General features: G+C 31.9%; 1 protein-coding gene and 1 long non-coding RNA gene across 5 annotated transcripts in view; one reads left to right on the top strand and one right to left on the bottom strand.

Moving 5' to 3' along the window:
• LOC141560658 (uncharacterized) overlaps positions 1–22,190 on the top strand; it is a 140,781-nt gene that overhangs the window by 36,436 nt on the left and 82,155 nt on the right. The window lies entirely within an intron of this gene.
• The window catches only part of PCDH17 (protocadherin 17), a 119,318-nt gene continuing 107,558 nt past the window's right edge, over positions 10,431–22,190 (bottom strand). For all 4 annotated transcript variants that reach the window (XM_074299209.1, XM_074299211.1, XM_074299210.1 and 1 more), the window contains one exon: positions 10,431–15,172. In XM_074299209.1, the coding sequence (XP_074155310.1) occupies positions 14,490–15,172 (683 nt within the window). In that variant the 3' untranslated portion in view covers positions 10,431–14,489. The remainder of the gene's footprint in view (positions 15,173–22,190) is intronic.

Below are 22,190 nucleotides of genomic sequence, written 5' to 3'. Positions count from 1 at the left end.
TCATCTTTTGAGAAAAAAACTACCATAATAACAAACCATTCAGTTTCATTTTTTGTCTTATCCATCCCTAGCTCTATTGGATGCCCGTAGACAAACTATTTAACATTCATGAGCCTGAGTTTTCTTATCTGTAAAATGAGACATTTTGATAAGAAGAATTTTCAAGGATAATCCCAGGAATGTAGGGTTTTGTTGTTAATTCAGTTATTTTTAGTCATGTCCTACTCTTCATAATCCCACATTTTGGATTGTCCTGCTAAAGATACTGGAGTGGCAAAGTCATTTCCTTCTCCAGATCATTACAGATGAAAAATTGAGATAAGCAGGAGTGATTTATTTAGGGTCACACAGCTAATAAATGTCTGAGCCTAGATTTGAACTCATGCAGATGAGTCTTTCTGACTTCAGGCCTAATAGTCTCTTCTCTAACACCTAGCTATCCTGGATTTAGAATTAGTCTTAAACATTAACTTTTGATAATACTAAACATTTCATAACATTTCTCGTAACAATTATTTAGTTCTTTTGATGATAAAATATTAGGAGAATGTCAAAATTCCAAAATATCTTCTTTATTCAATGAGCATGCTGCATGACCTTAGGTTTTTTGAGATGGGGTGCAGTGGAATGGGGAAGTAGAATGACAGACCTTGAAATCAAGACTATGTTTCCTGATTTGTCTTTCAGTTTATGAGTGACTTTGCAATTCTATATTTTTTATTGTTTTCTCTTTGAAACTTAGCTTAGTCATATTTGCTTACTTAGTGTGTCTTAAGAAGTCAAATGTTTTGTAAAGATAGCTACATTTTTCCTCACCATAGTCTTTCCTTTCACTGTTAGCACTTCAAATAGTTCTTGCTTTAAAAATATTTACCAGTTTCTTTTTCTATAATATTTCTCTATATTATAATATACTTTATATAATATAAATTTCCATAATATTATTATATAGTATAATAATATAATATTCTCTATAATAGATAACATGATATTCTCTATAATATTTAGTCCTTTAAAAAGCATTCTCTGCCTTCTTTAAATTAGCCTATATGACAGATACATAAGCACACACACACACACACACACACACACACATTGTTGAATAATTCTCACTCTTGCCACCTTATTCATTTGTGACCTTGTAAATACAGGTATTGGATTTTGCACAAAGCTGAAATCAAGGATAATCAGTTATTTAATGCACTACTTTCAGCACAACACAATTATAAAAGATTTTGAGCAAAATCTGAGGAAAGGTCAATTCATTATCTTAAATCAGGAATAGTTTCTGTGGAAATAGTTATTTATCCAAAATTACATTAGAACAATATTCTTTTTCTAGTGTTTGACTTGACTCTGAAAAATCCATAGTTTTAACAACTATCTGAATCACATAACAAGACTCAATTACACCAGGTGGTATTGACTGATGTATTTAATAATGTAATAAATATGCCAACCTTGACAGAATTTGTTAGTTTGAAAATAGGGCAAAATGCCATTAGCCTGCTAAGTTGGCTAATGAGAAATATTGCTTACAAAGTGATGAGACCTGTCAAGCAAATTTATGGTATACAATATTCATAAGCTACCACATATTTTAATAGAGACTGTCAACATGGGCATGCATTGTGCCCACTGTATTTACAAAGAATAAACAACCTGGATGGAGTGAAAGGGCTGACTAGGAAACAATCCATATAATACTCTAATTGGACACCACTAAGGCTGTTGGTATTTCTTTGATCCAAAATCTTCAGCCTTGTGTGTCTCTATATTCTAAATGAAATGCAGTCTTTAACTTTTACATTACTTAGCCCAAGGAACTAAAAGAGATTTTATTCTCTTGAAGGGGTTTTAACACTACAATTCGGATTTAGTTACTTTGGGCCTAGCAGAAACTTGGCAAAAGATGAAATCAGCTTCTGGGTTGCCAAGATTGGTGGCCTAGAGCCAGTTTCTAATTCTGAATGTGTGGCATGCATCTCTTAGTCTCAATTAAACCATATCTGTGCTTCTAAATGCAAAACTCAGAAACAACTTTATATAACACATGTATTAAGGTACTGGTCATCAGAAATCACTTTTGAGTCCTGAAAATATAAAGCAGCACGTGCAAACATGTGTATATGTGTGTATGTGTGTGTGTGTGTGTGTGTGTGTGTGTGTGTGTGTGTGTGTGTGTGTGTGTTTAAGGAGTAGGGAGAGAACAACAGATTTTCTAGTCTTACTTTGTCCTCCTCTTTTCACCTCACCCAGACTAGATTTTCATACAACTTATTTTAAGATCTTCTAATAAGAAAAATATATGGAAAATAATTTGTCCTATCCCTCAATGGAAACAAACATTAGAGAATATATGCAAATAATTATATCCCAGTATTCTTTGCTTCAGCCAATATAAGTTAGACATAAAAGCTTTTTCATAAAATTTCAAGCATTGGTTCTTTAAGCTAATTCTGAACAGTTATAAAATAACATGTAAACTGCAGACCAGAGAAAAATGAGTTTCAGTATCCAAATAATGAATGAGAAAGTTTGGTTGAATTATCTGTATTGGTGCCTAATTTGCATCATAGTGCTGTTTTACTTTGTGGTACCTGACTAGAATATTTTCCCCCCTAGGATCTTCTGGGAAGAGAAACAGAGGCTTTTGGGAGCATATGAAAGTCTTCTGGAAGCAAAATGTTTTCAAATGGAATTATACAGTATACCAAGCCTTGTTTGGGGGAAGAAATCACTTCATTCTTTTTTTCCCCATTCTTATATACAAGTTTACAGGGGAGTCAATCATTTTTTTAAATTTTTAAATTTTTTTTTAATGTGGCTGATATTCCAAATGAAAAATGGGCTTTGGAACAACAAAGAAACATAGTAGATTGATGGACTGTCTTAATGTACTGGCCTTGAACTCTATGAACTTGCCTGTGAATCCACCCCAGATTAGGGAGACAAGAATGAATCAGATTCAGATGGCTATAAAAGTCACAATAAAACAGACAACTCTTGTATATTTATGATCTTGGAGCCACACACAAGACCCCTGCTGCAGTAATAATTAAAAACAACCACAACAAAAATTCTCAACTAAGGAGGTTAAGTCGAAAAACAAGGCATAAGAAATCCTCACCTTTTTAATCAGTCAAAAAATCCCATTAGTTGAATGATTGGTTTTCTTTTTAAATTCTTTTTTTTTTATTTTTTTCCTCAGCATTTATTTTTGTTCTCCTCTTTCTGTTCCTTTTGTGAAATACTCTTAAATAGTTTGTCACCCCTGTATATTTAAAGAAGCCACTTGGATTGGATTTCATTCCTAGCTAAGCTTCCTTAACCTTCACATTTTATCAAGTTGGATGTCAGGAATTATCCTGCTTTTTTTCAAAATGAGAAAGATCTCGGTTTAGGTTTTGCCATTTTTGCTAGTAAGTCACATTTTTCTTAAGTAAACACAAACAGAATATTTTGATTCTTCCAAATAACAACCCAGAACAGTGGTTTTTTTTTTTTTGAAGTAGTCACTAGCATGACTTTGAGTGGACAAGGGTGATATTGTCTGCATCGAGGTCATATATAATATAGAGGAGATTGGTAGGGACAGACATCTCTTAATTTATTCATTGTACCAGTGTAATGCCAGCCACCCCCTGCTTTTATTATACCAATTTAATGCCAGCCATTTCCTGTTTTCATTAGACCATTGTAATGCTAGTCTCCCACTGTTCTCATTAGAGCAGGACTGTGTAATGGCAGCCACCTCATGTTTTCATTATAACAGAGCTGTATGGTGCCAGCTGACACTTGTTTAACTTCATTGAAGAGCATTTGACCAGAGAGGGTATTTTTCCTATGAAGTAGTGGCACGTGAGACAAAGGCCTCTTTGGGTTCTTGGGCAAGTGATGGTGAGTGCTGCCATCATATAGTGAGCATTGACGGGAAAGACCTGACTGATCTTATTAACACCAAGAAAATTAGATACTAATGTAGATGGCAAAGATTGTTCTAATGAACATTTTAAAAGAAAACTTTAACTATATAAAGTATGTATATATTTGTGCAAGTGGCAAAGTTGTTTTGTTTTCTTTTAATTCACTTAGGGTATATTTTCTATGAAAGCTTTGAAATATAGTCACCTTAGAACTGAAATAGCCTTTATTTCCATTTCCATTTAAGCCTTAATGTTGCACAGGACAATGTTTCTTAGAGTAGTAACCTGTTAGAGGGGAAAGTACTGGACTCTTCTAGACTCAGAGGACTACTACTGTTGTCAAATAACCTCCCAAAATCTCAGCTTCATCATCTAAAAATGATGAGTTCATAAATTAGCAATAAGGTCCCTTTTATAATCAGATGTTTGATCTCTCTGGCAGAATGGCTATTTTACTTATATGTTTTCGTTGGGGTAGAACCATTTCATGCCCTATGTAATGGTTTTCTTGTTCTTTTTATTATGTATCCAGGATATTAAATAATCAACAATATGAAAATGAAATGTATCTTTTTAAATATCTAAAATCATTCCTTGAAAAAAGTTGAGGGTTGATATTTAAATGTAAGTTTTTCCATGTTTTTCATCCCTTGAAAAGTAAATGTTATAGATTAAAAAAGAAAAAAGCTTTCTGTCATTGGCAGATTACTATATTATTACCATTTCTGAATAGGGTAATTGACAGATGTGTGTAAGTTTTGTTAAAATGATTAAAAGCTGTTGAAAATCATAACCTGACAATGTTCCCTAGGAAACAAAGACCTATCCATCTGTTAGGGGACTCTCTAAATGACTGCAATGAGTCACCTCTAAAATGACAGCTGTCACCCCAGGATTTGAACCTAGAAACAGAAGAAAAATATAATGAATATGATTCAGCTAAAAGGAAAAAAAAAATTCTCACTTTTGATAATTTACTGTGGAGAGAAAGAGGTCTGAAGTTTATAGGGCACTGTTACCTACAAATACAGATCTTGTCAAAACCAAAAAAACAAAACAAAACAAAACAAAACAAAACAAACAAACAAAAAACAGTTCTTCAGTTGCCATGATTTTTAGATCTGATAAGCCATATCTTATCTTTTGATATATGATATATATGTGTATATATATATATATATATATATATATATGTATATATATATATATATATACATATATATATATATATATATATATATATATGTATATATATATATATACATATATATATATATATATATATATATATATATATATATATATATATATATATATATATATATATATATATATATATATGATTTGTCTTTCACATTTCACCTCATGATGATAAAGTACATTAGTATCACTTCAGAAAATGTGAGGTACTGAATTTTAGCAACTTAAAAATAAAACACCATTAAAATACTGGAATGAACAATTTCTCTTTATGAAAAATCATGAGTGACCATTTTATCAACGAGCAACAAGGTTAATATTGATAGAACCTGGGAAAGAGTCTGTCTTATTTGTTTCTTTTTTTCTGATTTAACTGTTCCAATCTGATCCTCTTTATTCTTGTATACTACAAAAGGATGACAGGTGGACTCATAACATTCTTTGAGAAATAAAATGTGTATTCCAGCATGCAAAGGAGCTATTAAGGAAGTAAATTAGATTGAACAATGGTGGTAAACCAGCAATTATATTGTTGTTGTGTTTTTGTTGTTTTGTTTTTAATAGGAAGATTACAGCACAAATAAAATTGAACAAGTTTCCCATTTACATTTGGACTAATAATATGAATCACCAGTGGAAGGAAGAACTACAAGAGAGACCGTGATATATATTACTGATTCTAATATAAGTTGTAGGATGCAGCTTTTAAAGACAAAAAGTGCTGAGCAAAAGCACTCCTGTCTGCTGACAAGATGCAATATCAATTACAGTTTATAATAACTTCAATTTTTATCAAATTGTTGTATATTTGGACATTCTATGCCAAATAAAATCATTATTGTGGACTGGGGATGGTGATAAATATTTGTGCTAGACTGCCAACATGCATGCTTTTAACACTATCATTGTCATCCTTTCAAAATATTATCATTATTATTATTAAAGTAGTGTCACTTCAAGGGTAAACTCATAAAGTATTTAAACTGCCTATCAGTGTTTATAGATGTATAAAACAAAACATATAATCAAGAGACACTAATATTTTTTAACTTCCCCTATCCTTCCTAATTTCACTCTAAAAAGCTATGCTGTGCTTTTGGTACTCGATAAATGATCATTATGATAATCACGAAAGGAAATATCTACATTTTATATTTAAGGAACTAAGAATATAAGAAGTTAAATGATTTGTCAGTGAGAGGAAATATCACATAATCATATAATTTCTCATGAACATCATTCTTTTTACAATTCTCTTAGTATTTCAGAGATTGTTTCTACATTTTCTCTAACATTTGACTCTTGAGTCTCTCCAGTGAAAAGGATTAAGATATAGTCTGCATTTTCCAATATTTTAAATAATTATTGAAATGTTCTTTTGCTGAGCTTGTCAGATTTTATATGTGTACATGTGTACACATGTATACATGTGTAAATATACACACAGACATATATTATATGTTTGTGCAATGTACATATGTAAATGCATATACATGTATGTATATGCACATATATATGTGTACGGTGTATATTTATGCATGTTATATTCTTATGCATGTATGTGTATATCTATATATGCTTATTTGTGTGCATTAAATGTATATAATTTCACATAAAGATATATGTATCTATTAACACATTTATGTATTTAACATAGTTTAAAGTAAATTAACATAATTTAAAGAATTGTTCCATGATTCCTCTAATAGCAGCAAAAAGCGAACAAACAAAACAAAGTGGGTTCATGGAAGGTATGTATCTTTTTACATAGTGTAGACTGCTAATCAGAACCTTTGGTGTATATTTATTCCCATGCTTTGCTGGGATATAGGAATTTGGGATCATAAATTAGGTCAAGAAGGGCTTTGGGGCAATCAAGTCTAACTTCTCCCTTTGTAGATGAAGAAAGTAAGGCTCAGAGAGATTAAAAGATTTTCCAAATTCACACAACTAATTAATGTACTGCCTTTGACCTTCTTGCAGGGATAGCATAGGGAGTATTGTTAAAAATGAGAATAATAAACTCAACATTCCATCTGCATTATTCTGTCTAGTCATAAAGGATGATCCCCAAATATGTAAACTTGAAATTGAAGCCTGGAGAGAGGTAGAAAACAATTCATAAACTGATCGAAACAAGAACCAAATTAATGTCCAGAAATTTTAAATGATTTCCACATATTTACTTAACTAGCAAGCAGTAGGCTCAAAATCAAATCTTCTTTCTGTGATTCCATTGACCTTTCCACTATACTCTTCATCAATTCAAGGTTTTTTTTTTTTTTTTTTTTTTTTTTTTTGTTGTTGTTGTTGTTGTTGAGTTGCAACTAATAGTGTTCACCTAAATCGTCTAGATCCCATTCAGTGCTTTACAATAGTGAAGGAACTAAACTGTGTACAGAATATATTTCAACAATTTCAATCAATATCATTTCAATATAGAGATATTTTGGAGGAAAATAGCACTAAAAGGTTGAAGCAACTCCTTCAGAGAGAAATGTATGTTTCTCAGCATTCATAGTAAAATAGAGAATGGGGTAGAAAATTAGGTCTATTCTAACAGAATAACTGTTAGAAAAACTGAGAAATTTAGCAAGCATTTGAACAACATCAATCAATATGTTTTGCTTTTCATAGTTGTGTAGAACTTGTTTTTTTTAAATCTTAAAAGTAGTTGTCATCAGTGATGAATCATTGAGGTATTTATTTTTTGCCTTATGGATTTACTTAGTAATCCTTGATAAATTATAACTTCTTTTAGAATAAAGGTGTCTATTATTTGGAGGGACAATTTAAACCCAAGGAAAAACATTGATTATTTTCTCAATATATCATGAAAAAAAATTCTAATGGCTTTAGTTAGAGACAAATTGAGATTAAAAAAAGAAAAACAACTGACTAAATGTTTTGCTCTCATTCAATTCAAACTTAGTCAGATTTATCATTCCTTTGATTATCTTATTCTCCCTGTATGTCAATGAATACATATGTGAATAAATATGAAATACTCTTAAGATTTGTTACTATCTGCACCTAAATTTCCTGACAGGTTGGCTATAAATCCTCAGGGAAGCAACTGTAATTTTTTTTCTTCATTAAACATCACTATGAAAAGATTCTGTTTTCATAGTAGTGATGAGAACATAGACTAGACTGAAAAAAATGTGTGGAAAATTGGTTCTGTTTTCTCCCCAGTCATTAAAGGAATTAAGAATAGTCATAACATTTATATTTTGAATATTAAAACTATGATTTTTCATAATTTGTTCATAAAATTCTTCTCAATTTTTAACTACCACAAAATAGGATCTGTGAAAAACTAAAATAAATGAACAAAAAAATTAGTCCTTCATATTGTTAGCTTTGCTTATTTGGAGACTGAATGTTACATAATTCTAGTGTTAATTTTCTTTTGCTTGATTTGTAAAAAAAAAAAATCCATTTTGAGAAATGCATGTAATATAACACAAATTAAAAGTGGCAACTTGAAGAGAGTCTCATAAAACAGTTTCCACACAATTAATCTTTTTAAGAAAACACTATTTTTTGCTGTGAAAATTGAGGAAAATAATTATTGTTGTAAATTAACTCTGAAATTTGAAGACTAGGAAACTGCAACTTTTAATTCTGTATAGCACAGAATCTAATCATTACATATAAAATGAGTGTTACCTGGAGCTATTATTTTTAAACATAAGAAATGAATAGAAGATGTTATTTTTTCTTCTGTGAAGTCTGCTACAAGCATCCTGGAAAGTGCACCTTAAAAGGCTTAAAGATGGTTCATTAATTTTGTGGTCTGTTTCTATGTATGCTGCTGATACCATCCTGACCTTTATGAATTCAGGCTGCACATCTCCTGCACAGAATATTTTGTGTTATTGTCGAGGAAATTCAGCCTTTGGGTACTTATAACTGAAAATATATGTTTTAGGTAGTTTTCATACTTCATTGATGAGGAATAAAGCTGGGAATAAAGCTGGGAGACCAGTCCTGTGCATAAGTCTCTATAACATATTCTGAATGACTGAAGATCTAGGAACCTCTAGTTAATTAGCTACTACTATATAACAATGGACTCTCTACTAAATGATTTTGATGTGCAAAGAACTACACTCATGAACTGTTTGAATTAAGAGCGCCATCTATACATACATAGAATCAATTATTGGATTGCTTTAAAAAATGGGCTTTCCTTTAAATAAGATATTTAGCCAAGTTATTTATATTATGCTTGAAGTTAGTGACTGCAAGAGACAAAAATAAATGTCATATAGAGTATGGGACAGTTGGTAGGACTATACTAAAATGATGTCTTTGGTTCTCAGATTATGCCAGGTTTAATATAAAGTATAGCATATTGGGCTGTGTAAATCATGAAAGTTTTTTTTTTCTAGTTTCAAATTTTATGATTTTGAATGTCACTTTTCCTCTCAATGTGATACTTCTCTCATTTATAAAGTGAGGGGATTTAAATAAATGACCTCAAAGGTTGCTTCCAGCTCTAAAACTTCTAAGTACAATATTTCAGAGGAGCATGCAAATACTGACTAAAGTAACTTTTTTTCTGTTAGATGAAATCAGTCTTAACTGACATGCTAAAGATGTGTTACAAAGTATAGACCTATTATAACAATTGTCAACTTATTAAAAAAATGAAAATACTTTCAAAATGCTAATTATACCTTAGCCATATTTATCTGATTATGATATGACTTGGAAAAATGTTTTCCCTTAAAAATGTTCCTTTGTTTTAGTGACTTTTTCACCAGGAAATTACAAAGATTAATTCTCAGATCTGTCCATTCCTTTTTTAACCATATTAATTACTTTTAAATTGACCTGAACAATGAAGCACATCTTTTATATGACAACCATAAGAGTATGATTTTTGTCAGTTAAAAATGTGAACACTCAGGTTTGAGGTCGCTAAAAAGTAGTTTGTTTTTTTCATTGATTTCTTTGAAGTTTGACTTGTTATGGAATCTATATTAGTTTTTATTTCTCCAGCCCTATGGTTACTGCATGATTGACATTTTGAACACTTTAGATCTGCAGATTCCAAACTTGTCATGCTGAGAAAACACTTAAAACACTATTTCCAATCTATGAAAAAGGAAGATTCATAGGGTTATCCATATCTTTTTTTTTTTTTTTTTTTTTTTGGATGAGCAGAGAACTAGCAGTAACAATTGCAATGCCATAAGTAGCTTTTCCAAAGTAATTACCACCAAGCTCCCTATGGTATGCAGTGTTTAACACATTGCTTCCTGTGTTAATGAATGCAAAAGGAGGCAACACAACTATTAGTAATTGCTTTTTATTCGTAGTCCTCATTTTCCAGATAGGTCACATTAAACACAGCCATTAGACAATAGCGTTGAGATAATCCATACAATGTTTGCTGCTTTTGTTGTTCTTGTTCACCAATTTCTTGGTGCAGCTCAGAATTTATGGGAATGATGAAGCTGATAAATGGAATTGCCAACCTGTAGAAAAATGGGGCCAGGGGAATCAAGACTTGAATCAGGTCTCATTCAATTCCTTTACAAATCAACAAATCTTGATAGTCAAAACTCTCATCTGAATTAATGCTCTGATAAATGCTATCTGTTGTCAAAAAGAATGTAATTAGACAATAATGAGTGCATGTATAGTATGTCAGACCTCAGACTACTTGTTGACCTCAGCAACTTCTACTCCATTAAGTAACATTCAGTTTTAAAGCTGGTTTTAATAAAGCATCCTGCTCCATTACTAGTCATCACATGATTTTTATGAACATATTTCTAAATGGGTACCATCTACAAGCTCTAATGGCACATCATAGTTAAAAAGGTCTCTGCTAATTGGGGGTATCAGTATAAGTCAATTTTCTGATCATGAATCCAGTTAATTTATGATATGGTGAATCAACCTTAACATATTATCATCTACAATAAGGTTCATTGCAGCCACTAAAGCAAAACTATTAAAGTATTCTTTGAAATTGTTAGATTTCCCCCTTTAGCACTTAGTTTGAGAAAGACCTAAAAAATACTGATTCTCTTTCCTTCTAAGTATTGTATGCAATATTATTAGCAGTAAACAACTGTTGGAACATTATCTTTCAAAAGTTTCTACAAAATGCCATTATTCTGCTTGACCTCAAAAATAATATTTTTTTAAATAAGTGAGAAATGAACTCATCATTAAACTTTTATGCATGTATATGTATGTGTTTGTGTAAAGGGGAGGTCAATTTGGTGATGAGAGGGTTTTTTTGTTTGTTTTGTTTTCGCTATTTTATATATGATATAAGGCCCCTTCAAATTCCACTGGTTGATCATGCATTGCCGGCTGATAAAGGCTGTTTCAGAAGTGTGAAGTTGGCAATCTCAGATGGCTTCATGGGAAGCAAAGCACCAGAGGTCTATGACAAAGGTAGCTGCTGGCCAAATGAATGAAAGCAAGATTCCCTCAACTCAGCTAGAAAGCTCAGAGTCATGGGTGCTGAATTACCTCAGTCAAGTAAATAAATAATCACTACTAAATACATATAATGTGTTAAACACCTAAAAATAGTAAATCACTAGTGACAGAGAGCCTAAAGGTAAATTCTTCTTACATTGGCACAACCAATTCTTAAAATCTCATGTTTTGTGGTTCATTTGTTTTGAACATATTCAGACACATACAATGAATGGTGTAGCTGGTTGGTCAGGGTTAGGAGTGTTGAAAAAAATGAACCCTGTTTGCTCTTAGTTAATTTCATGTAAACACCACCTTTTTTAAAAAATGTGTAGTTCTCTGTGTCTATTAAAAGAAAGACAGTGCTTAGCAGAATTAAATAGCAGAGTCACTTCTCCATCAAATTTCAGCTATCAAGCTAAATCAACCTGTAGTCTCCTGGCAAAATAATATTGTATAACAGAGACAACACATTTCAGATACATAAATTGTTCAAAATACAAAGAGCAACTGGGTTTAACATGTACAAGATCCCTTGTTTATTTTTTGTTTGTTTTGTTTTGTTTTGTTTTCTAATTTAAATATTTAAGAATAATAAAAACCAAGAGCAGTACTTTGGAAAAGTTATTACCAGGAACCAAAGCCAATTCTTTGCAAGATTGTAAGGCTGATGAGATTTGATCACTCTTCCCTCTGAAAACAGTTTTGCAATGAGGTACAGTCCAAAATCACATCTGAAATTGATGGAAATAGCTTAAATAGAACTTTGTGAGGTCTGAAATTGCAAAACTGAATTCACATCATCATTTTTAAATATAAGGACTCCAATACATTTATATTGTTTCTAAACTGGCTTGGTGACCAGAAAGGAAGGCACGGAGTTCTCCCCTATTTTCACAATAATGTATTTCTCTGTTCCAGTGCACAAATAGTTTTCATCTAACTCCACAGCACTTTTTAAGGTATAGTCCTAATATTCTGCTATGAAATTGTAAAAAAGGCCAGATATTTAAAAACTCAAGGGGAAAAAATAGTCAAATTGCTTTCTCATCTCCTGATTCCTCTTAATGGGTTAATTTCATGTTTTGACCATCTGAAATTGGAGGGTTTCCCATTCTTATGTGTAAGTAACTTTGATGTTTGCTTAAAAAAAAAAAAACTAAGCAGAAAGTAGGGGAAAAAAACACAGAAGAATTAATAACTTTTAAGCTACTCCAACAAAGGAAGCAAATGATCTCTTCAAATCAGAAAGAATGCTATTTTTTAAAAGCTTGTAATCTTCAGATTGCACATAAGAAGAAACCATGGGCATAGACAGTGCTGGTACCTAGACATGCACAAGAGCATTCTCATGCTTTGGAGACAGAATGGTAGCATGAGTTTTGAAGTCCTTAAAATACTTGGAGCAATCAATCAGGGGCAATATATTTACACAAACAAAAGCTAAGTGTATTGTTGTAAGGGGAGAAAGAACCCAAGGACGTTCCAGGTATTGGTTCAAGTGTAATTTTTTGTTATTAAACATGAATTTTCAATAAGAAGCTTCTACAAGGACTTGCACATAACCATGACTGATGGATATATTTTCTGACCTTTTCAGTTAGCTCCATCAGCTCACTCAAATACATTTTGAACAGATTATGTTCTGTAGTACTTGCTAGACCATACATTAAACAAGAGACTTTGCTCTGAGGCACTGCTTCCCACACTCCATGGGGAAAAGGAAGCAGGAAAAAACAAAACTCATAGAGTTCGACAGCTACCGAGGCAACACTTGCCATTTACAATATAAGCCCAAATATTTTTGCAACACAACTATATATTAATTTAATAAAATACACAATATAGCTCTTATACACTCAACAATTTGGCTCATATGCACTGAATCTGCAATAAATCAATAAAAATATGTCATTTGATGTAAACACATTGAATCTTCTTACATTTGCACATTTAAATGGTCATGTGATTCATGTATGTCTAAGACATTTTTACTTTCCTGAGCTATTTTAGTGTCCACAAATGGATAAAAAAGTGTTAATAATGTTAATTTTCTCTGTATAGTACCATCCAATGGTAACTAATTTTTTTTTCTGAAAACTTCTCTATAACTTCAAGTTTAAAACATTGATCATTATTTATATGTTTGTTGGACACTAAAATGCTAAATAGGCATTTAAACCTTTAAAAATTTTCATCTTTAATGAAGTGAAATAGTAAATGTGTGTGCAGGACAAAATGGACTATATCATTTTTACACTTAACTTTTATATGGCAGGAAGTGTATTACAAATGACCAGGATATGCTTTGTTGACTAATGATATGGAATGTTCTTTGTGTATTCATGTGTGGCAGGTAACTTTATACAGAAACGTTTACCACAAATGTGTGTTAATGTTTGGCGTAGCTTGGACTACTGCAAAGATCTTTTCAGGACTTTCAGTAGAAACCTGTGATGACTGTTGGAATTCCACCACACATCAAATTTTGTTAACCCTGCTTTTCACGGGGTTAAAGGTAAACAGTAAAGTCAGCATTAACCATGGAGGACAGTCTTACAAGGATCAGAAAGATTTCATTCCTCTCATCTTAGACTTTCTTAACAGATTGTCAAAAGATGTTTCTCCCTTGTTTGCTCCCTCTCTCTTATTTTTATTTTTTGCGTCCTTCTTTAAGCATACTTGACTCTGTCCTAGTGTAAGTTTGGTCAAAATGAAACCAGTGTTATCTGTGAAAAAGAAACAGCAGTGAAAAGAACATACTTGTGGGCACTTCAGATGTTCACTAAAAGCCTTAAAGCAGCATTGGTCTTCCTTCATCCCTGTCAAACTGTAATAACCAGGGGGGATTGTTTCTAAATCAACAGAAGAGGCAAGAAAATGCCAATGCTTTTTTTTTTTTTTTTTTTTCTTTCACTTTCTCACAGCCACAGGGTCACTTCCCCGGCAATCTTGTAAAAGCTTATCAATTTCTCTCACAACTTCCTCCGCATCCACTGACTCTCTGCCTAGATCCCGGTTCGAATGGTCTAACTGCTCAAGAACAGAGTCCATCTCGTTGGAGTCTCGACTCACTCGGGAATGCACATCCGCAAAGACTCTAGCCATCTGATCTGAGGCCATGAACGCAGTGTCTCTTGACTGTTTACTAGGCGACAGATACTGACTGTCAGCAGACAGATATTGGTTGCTTGCTTCTGCCAGAGTTCCTGGTTTGGCGTCGCAACCATCTATCGGTCCTTTAGTTGAGGTGCAAGGCTCAATGCATGTCTTGGTTGGGCTGCTTGATGCTGAGGGAACCTCTTGGAGAAGAGGGCTCAGGGCACGTTTGGCTTTTAAATAAGGTTTAACATTGGCAATGAGAATAGTGTGCTCTCTCTTGTCTTTTCCAAATGTACAAAAAGTCTTTTTCCCAGTAGGATTCACAGTTTCATAAGTCTCAGTCTCAACATTAGCTTCCACTGTGGGTACAAAGAGATTTGTGCGGTAATCTGCATTTTCAGCCTGATTGGTTGTAGGGAACTGGGGCATCCAACACCTGTCAGAATGGCCAAGGACTCGGCATTCATCTGTACAATTAACACACTCTTCTTGCTCTGTAAAACAAATGAGAAAACAAGTCCAACCATTAGATATCCCTTTAAATTTCTATAGAGGCAGTGATCAGTCTCAGTGGGCTTGCTTGACCCCTGGTCTTTTAATTAAAAAAAATAAAGAAAACAATAATTAAAACATTTCAGTAGGGTTGCATAAACCTTCAGGCTGAGATGATGGTTTTATTTAACACGATCCTCTAGATATTAAAGAATTCCCATAGCCCAGAGGAAGTGAAAGGCTGCCACTGGAGAATAATTCTCAACAGAATTGAGAAAGCTTCCCCATAAACTAATCTGCTGTAGAAATCAGTTAGTCTTTGTTCAGAAAAAACTCATCTTAGAAAACGGTGAACAGTACTTAAGCAACTCAGAAGGTATTATCAGGATTAATTTTTTCAAATCAAATAACAGGGCAATGACTGGCTTTCAGACTTTCATAAAAATCTTCAAGCTGGTTTTTCATGTTTTACCTCCACTTTGCTTGTAATTGTTATTTTGGGTGACAGTCATAAAATAAAAGGTTTTCTTAAAAAGTCTACTTTTCCTGCTGAGAATGGAGAAATGGAATTTTCTTTCAGAATGCATTATGAATAAGCTTGTCAAAAAGTGCACACTGGTATTTTATTAGATATGCGTATGGATCATGTAATCAGTTTTCTTCACTCCTGCTTTTTGTTTTAGTGCAAGTATGTGAAAATGGATTTGCTCAAGAGACAGAGCTCAGAATGAATGACAAATCATGACATTCTGTTTCAAATGATAATGCTTTTTACAAAAAATGTTGCTTCCCTGTTTTGCCAATAGGCATATGGAGTATCTAAATAAAACTTTTTTTAATGACTTCTGTTTCAAAGATGCTGAACAAGAAAATATGAAGGAAAAGTCTCTCATGCAGTTTAATTGACCCCAATATTCTGAAGTGTAACTCTTCCCCACTAAATTGTCTAAATTGGTTCTATTGCCCAAAATAATTACTCCTTTCATATAGAAAGAATAATTGATTTGGGAGCTAGAGGACCTTGGTTTGGGATAACTGATATACTGTTAAAAGAACTTTGACAATTCACTTTACTTCCCTTAAGCCTCGGCTTACTCATCTATAAAATAAAAGGGTTGGACTAAAATTTATAAGTTCCCTTCCAGGCTTAGATCTTATAATCTATGGAATTGATCCATTCTAAGCCAATTGAAGTTCCTTGTGAAGAAACGGTGTATATCAATATAAGGGAACTAAGTTCTTCTGCACATTTGAGAATTCTATGAATTTCTTTAACTGAGGGTAGATAATACTTTCAAGTGACCCAAATCTGGGAAAATCCCTATTAGTCTGCATAGCCAAAATTTTCTAAATAAAAAGTGTATTCTTAACCCATAGGTAACATACAGAATGAGGGGAAAGTACTACAAAAGAAGGTTTCAGATCAGGATTTACATTGACAATATAAACATATTTCTGAGTATAAGAAAATTACTTTAAAAATTCAACAATATAAACTTCTTTTCTCCATAATAGGAAGTTTCTGAGTATCATGACATTATAGAAAATTATGTCATTTCATAATATGAAATATTCACACTTTGAAAATGGCAAAAGTATTTTGGTACATTGTCTCACTTTCATTTAGGTCAATTTTTAAATTTTATTTTCAGTGAATGAGCTAAAGTGTACACACACACACACATATATGTATATATATAATATATATATACACATATGTTAAATACATATGTAACAGACTATAAAAGAGTTATTTTGTAGACAATCTGAACAAATGAGTTGAAACATTCTGTTATGCATAAACACATATACATAAACAAATCTTGAGAATTCATCAGACTTTCAAAAAATCTTTATGGCCTTTTAAGGTCTAGTCCAAGGAATTGTCTATTAATTGCTTGTTTATCATATATACTTGATATTTGTGACAATCACATTTGCTTTCTAGAAAATATTTTAATAGGGTTATTAAAATAATATGGATTAATATGCAGAATTTATATATCCTCAGCCTTGTTGACCCAAGAACCATAAATCTTCAATCTTATCTGGTCCTATATCTACTATTACATTCACCTACCACAATGCTGCATACACACACACACACACACACACACACACACACACACACACACACAGAAAGACAGACACAGAGAGAAAGAGAAAAAAAAAAAGTTACCATCCATTATGCCTTATAATATATTTATATGTTTTAGAGCATACACCTTGAAATTGCATATGCAATTTTATGTTCCAATCTTGACTAATCGTTCATTTTTGTAAGTTAGCTTGCCTAATACTGACTGAATTATATATGAATAAAAATGAAAGAAAAATAGTAAAAAAAAAAAAATCTGGGTGGGGAAAAAAGAGAATGATATAATCATTTTTTTAAATCTAAATCTAAATCATGAGCTCTAATGGTATAAGCATCTTGAACTCTAGTGCTGAAAAATGTATAGTTTTTTTTTTTTTTTATTTTAGTCTTTATGTAACATCCTAGGAAGAAAATTTGGAGTATTAGATATAATACATTACAAACAACTCACCTCACATTTGGGTAAGTATAATTTGGATTGCCAAAATTCTCAGACAGAAAAGTAAATAGAAGAGGAACTTTTATACCAGTAGTAGGGACCATAAACCAAAATGAACTATAACCACTAAGTGATGGATTAATATTTACAAAGGGGAAAGGGTGGAAAGGAAAGTAAAAACAATGTGAAGGTAAGCATAAAGAAATAGATAGAAAGATAAAATTTGCAAAAGCATATATGCTTATTAAATTAAAATATATGTAAATTAAACATATTATACATATATGCATAAACAAAAGGTTCTATGGCAAGTTATTGCATTGGTCTTTTCTATCTCTAGTCATTCTACCTCCTGTAAAAAATATGTCCTTAACAAGGCATTTGTATATAATAAATAAGAATAGCATAGAGACTTCCCTCAATCTCTGGAGATTTGCAGATAGACAATCAAAACTGCTTTCTATACCTCTGGGAGAACAAATTTTAAAATAGATATGTAAAATTATTAGCTATAGAAAGAATAGGAATGTAAGCTCTGTGGAAAATGTATACTTGCCTAGATTGAGAATTTGTAAAAGCCAATATCAAGAAAAATTGGGAAGAATTACAGGCAAATAAATTTGATCCAAAATACATTTTTTCTTGGAACCAGATAGCATTTACAAGTCAATGTCTTCTTTCCTGAGATACAGGAAGCTGTACAGACATGCTATATGACAGGGTCCAAGTAGTCTTCAATTAGATTTCATTCACCAAAGATTCATTTGTTAAGCATCTATATTACACACAAATTATTCTGTCACATATTTGACTGAAATTGATTCATGCTTTGATTTCATACTTTTCCAGCAGAATAATAACTCTGAAAGAGGGTATAGATATAAAGAAAGATATTTTTATTGAGCAGGATGGAGATTATACCACTATTCAGCTGCTAGGATTCTGGGACAGGTTTGTCTAAGGGACATTCCCTAAAGAAAAAAGAGAAATTCCCCTTTTGTTCTAATAATTATAACAAAATTTAAAAAGGAATATTATTACATCTGGAAGAAACAGCATGAAAGATATTCCATATAAACAGAATGCTAAAATACCTTGTATCAAGATGGGAATGATCATTTCAATCCATGATTAAATCCCAAAGAAATATATTTATATTATGATTTAACTCTGACAACAAGCCATGGTTGAAAAAAGAGGGAAGTATTTGTGGATTCTGATGATGTGGCATTTTATTCTCAATCTATTCTTTGGCTGAATAAAGATTGGAAGTTGTTGGTCCTTTTAATAGCTTTAAACATAGGTCAAGTTCAAAAGATTGATTCAGACCTGGATTTGTGAACTATCTGGCATTTCTGAGTTTCAGTATCTCATCTGTTAAATAGGGTTAATAATACTTGTCTCTACTTATTGAACATAGTTTTTGTGAAAATCTCATGAGATAAATTGTGTGAAGTATCTAATAAACTCTAACACATCATATACAAGTAAGGAATTACTATAATTGTTGATAGTTAAGAAGTATTGTACTTTAATCTAGAGCAAGTTGAAGCAATAATCTAGAAGACCTTTGGACAAGTCCTGCCTCTCTTTCCTCTTACCAAAGAAAAAATATTTTTCCATATTACTAAAGTGAATTTTTTTCATAATGGCTTAGTACTTAAAATATTTTAAAAGTCTGTTCTTATAGACTTTGTAGTAAAATTAGTGGAATCCCAAAAATATTATTATAAAAAAAAAAAACTATACTTGCTTCCTATAGGAGTTGACTTAATATATGGTAAATGAAGATATATATCCTGCTTTCACCTAATCCAAAAATCAAATATATTTATGGATGTAAATCTGTATCTTATCTTAATTTTGAAATTGCAGACTCATTATGACATTTTTACAATAACTTATTTTTTCTTTAGAAATATATCTTTAAATTTCTAAAAAATAAATTCTTCAAAATGGAATTCATTTGGTTTGATACATCTCTAACAGAAAACAAATAATTTAAATAGATTCTTATTTTTATAAAATTTTTAAAATGATATGACTGTTAATATAAATTCTGTATTAACTCTACATAATTTTTTAATATCATGGTTCTGCACAGAGATGAAAAACAATCCATCTGTAAAAATTCATACCAATGACTCCACAAGTAAAACAATGTAAACTATTTGAGGGTAGAAAATGATATTCATGTTATCTTTGAAAAAGTTGGTATTAAATTAATATTTTATAAAATAGAATTTTGTGGCATCATTAAAGAAGAAAAATTGGAAACATTTTCTGTTAATGTATTTGAAGTGAAATATAAAAAAAAAAATATTGGAGAGTGCTATGACTTGAAAGGGGCATTTTTCAAAGGGGGAGTTGAGAAAGCATTGACTTTAACTCTAAACTTTTAGATATTGGACTATGTGATGTTTATATTTAGTTAGATCAGCAATTGCAATATATTTGGTCAGAAGTTTAGATGTATATACTTGATTTGGAAATAAGGGAAACCAAAGAAGTAGTTCTTGTCACAAGATGGAATTGTAGACCTGTTGGAAATTTTCATATTGATGTAGCCTTGTTTATCTGAGTTACTCAGAAATACAAAATGCATTGACTTTTTTTCTTCTCTTTTCAGCTTTAGCTTGTCTTTGATTTTGGTATGAGGATTATTAGTATGCATCAAAAATTATTATCTTTATATGCCTTTTAATGTTAGAATGTATCTTCAAAAGAAATAAGTCACTGGAAAAGAATTTTGTGCCACCTATACATAAAGAAAATTACATGCAGGTAAAACTTTAAGAAAATTGGTTGCTGTGATATCAGGTAATTTTGACAATTTTGCAAATGGCTACAAGAATGATTTTGATAAGAGTTCCTCTGTGCTCTGAACTCAACAAAACATTTCTGGAATGTCCTATACAGTCTTGGTCAACATATTTCAAAAGTGATCTTGACAATGTAGATTATGCCTCAAAGAGGGAAGTCAGGATGATTAGATTACTTGAAAATCATATTATATGACAATGCATTGCAGGGAACGGAACACTGACTTAGCATTCAAGTTCTTTAAGAGATTTTTTTTTCTTTTTATAAAGGTGGCAGAGAGCATACCAAGTACCCAGAGATGAAAATTATGGGAATGTGGATTTCAGCTCAATATTAGGATTTTTTTTTTAAATTCTTATTAATTAAATCTGTCAAAAATAGAATGGGCTACTTAAAGGAACAGGTGAAATCCGTGTCAGTGCCCAATTTTAAACCAAAGAGAGATGACTGTACATCAATAGAATTATTACCACTGGGAAATTATTGAGTAGATGATATCTAAGATATTTATGAGTAGAAATGATTTGATTTGTTGGCAGCTAGTTGAAAAGAATGTCATAATTGGATCCAGGAAGATCTGAGTTCTAACCTTGCAATTATTTAATCTCATTTCAGCTTCATCTTTAAAACTTAGATAATAATAGATAATACTTAGCATAAAGTTAACATAATGATCAGATCAGATGGCTTGTATAAAGTGCTTTGTAAACTTCAAGGAGTTTCATCATCATCATCATCATCATCATCATCATTAACTTCCTAACATTTATACAGCACTCACTATGTTCCAGGTATTGTGCCAAGAGCTTTACAATTACTATTTCATTTGATTTTCAAAAATCCTGGGAGGTAAATGCTATTATTATCACTATTTTATGGAAAAGGAAGCCGAGGCATATAGAAGTAAAGTGACTTACTCAGGATTTTAAAAATAATATCCGAGGCTGAATTTGAACTGAGATCTTCCTGGAGCCAGACCCAGTGTTCTATCCACTGTGCCATCTAGATCATAATCATACGCAGCAGCAACAGCTTATGTCTCTAGCTATTAGTACAGTGTTTAGCATCTAATAGGCACTAAACATATCCTTTATTGATTGATATCTCTCCTCTAAGATTCTATGATGCCATTGTTTCAAAATACAGTGAGTGGTCCATAAAGTTAATAAATATAGGATTTCCATAGTGCAATGTTTCCATTTTATTATGCATTGAGTGTCTATTTCTTTAATAGATGAAAATTCCCCCAAACCTATAGATAAATGCCTATGGTAGGTAATGCACAGGAAGTATTGTAAAGGTTAAGTGATTCTACATTGAGCTCCATTTATTTTGAAAAAGCATGGGAGTTTTTTTGTCTAACAAGATTCTATCCTCCAAGCTTACAGAAAGTATCTCAGAACTCTGACATACAGTGTTATCATGCCCCTGTCTTCCAATTTCAGTACAAGTTCACTGCTGCATCACCATACTGTCTTCTTAACTCCTGGGCAGTCAGTTAACTTAAAAGAAACAAATTGGAGGTTTAAACTTCTCTTCCATGTCATAGTGCCCCTGTGCAACTCCATCCAGAGATGGATGCTAGGCAACCCATTTTAAAACACTAACAGGAAACACTAAAGAACATAAAATGATTCCATTCCCTTAGCTTCTAATGCCC

This window comes from Sminthopsis crassicaudata, chromosome 3, assembly GCF_048593235.1.
Source record: "Sminthopsis crassicaudata isolate SCR6 chromosome 3, ASM4859323v1, whole genome shotgun sequence".
Taxonomy (NCBI): domain Eukaryota; kingdom Metazoa; phylum Chordata; class Mammalia; order Dasyuromorphia; family Dasyuridae; genus Sminthopsis; species Sminthopsis crassicaudata.
The sequence above is the reverse complement of the archived record's forward strand: the minus strand, read 5'-3'. Positions and strand labels throughout refer to the sequence as shown.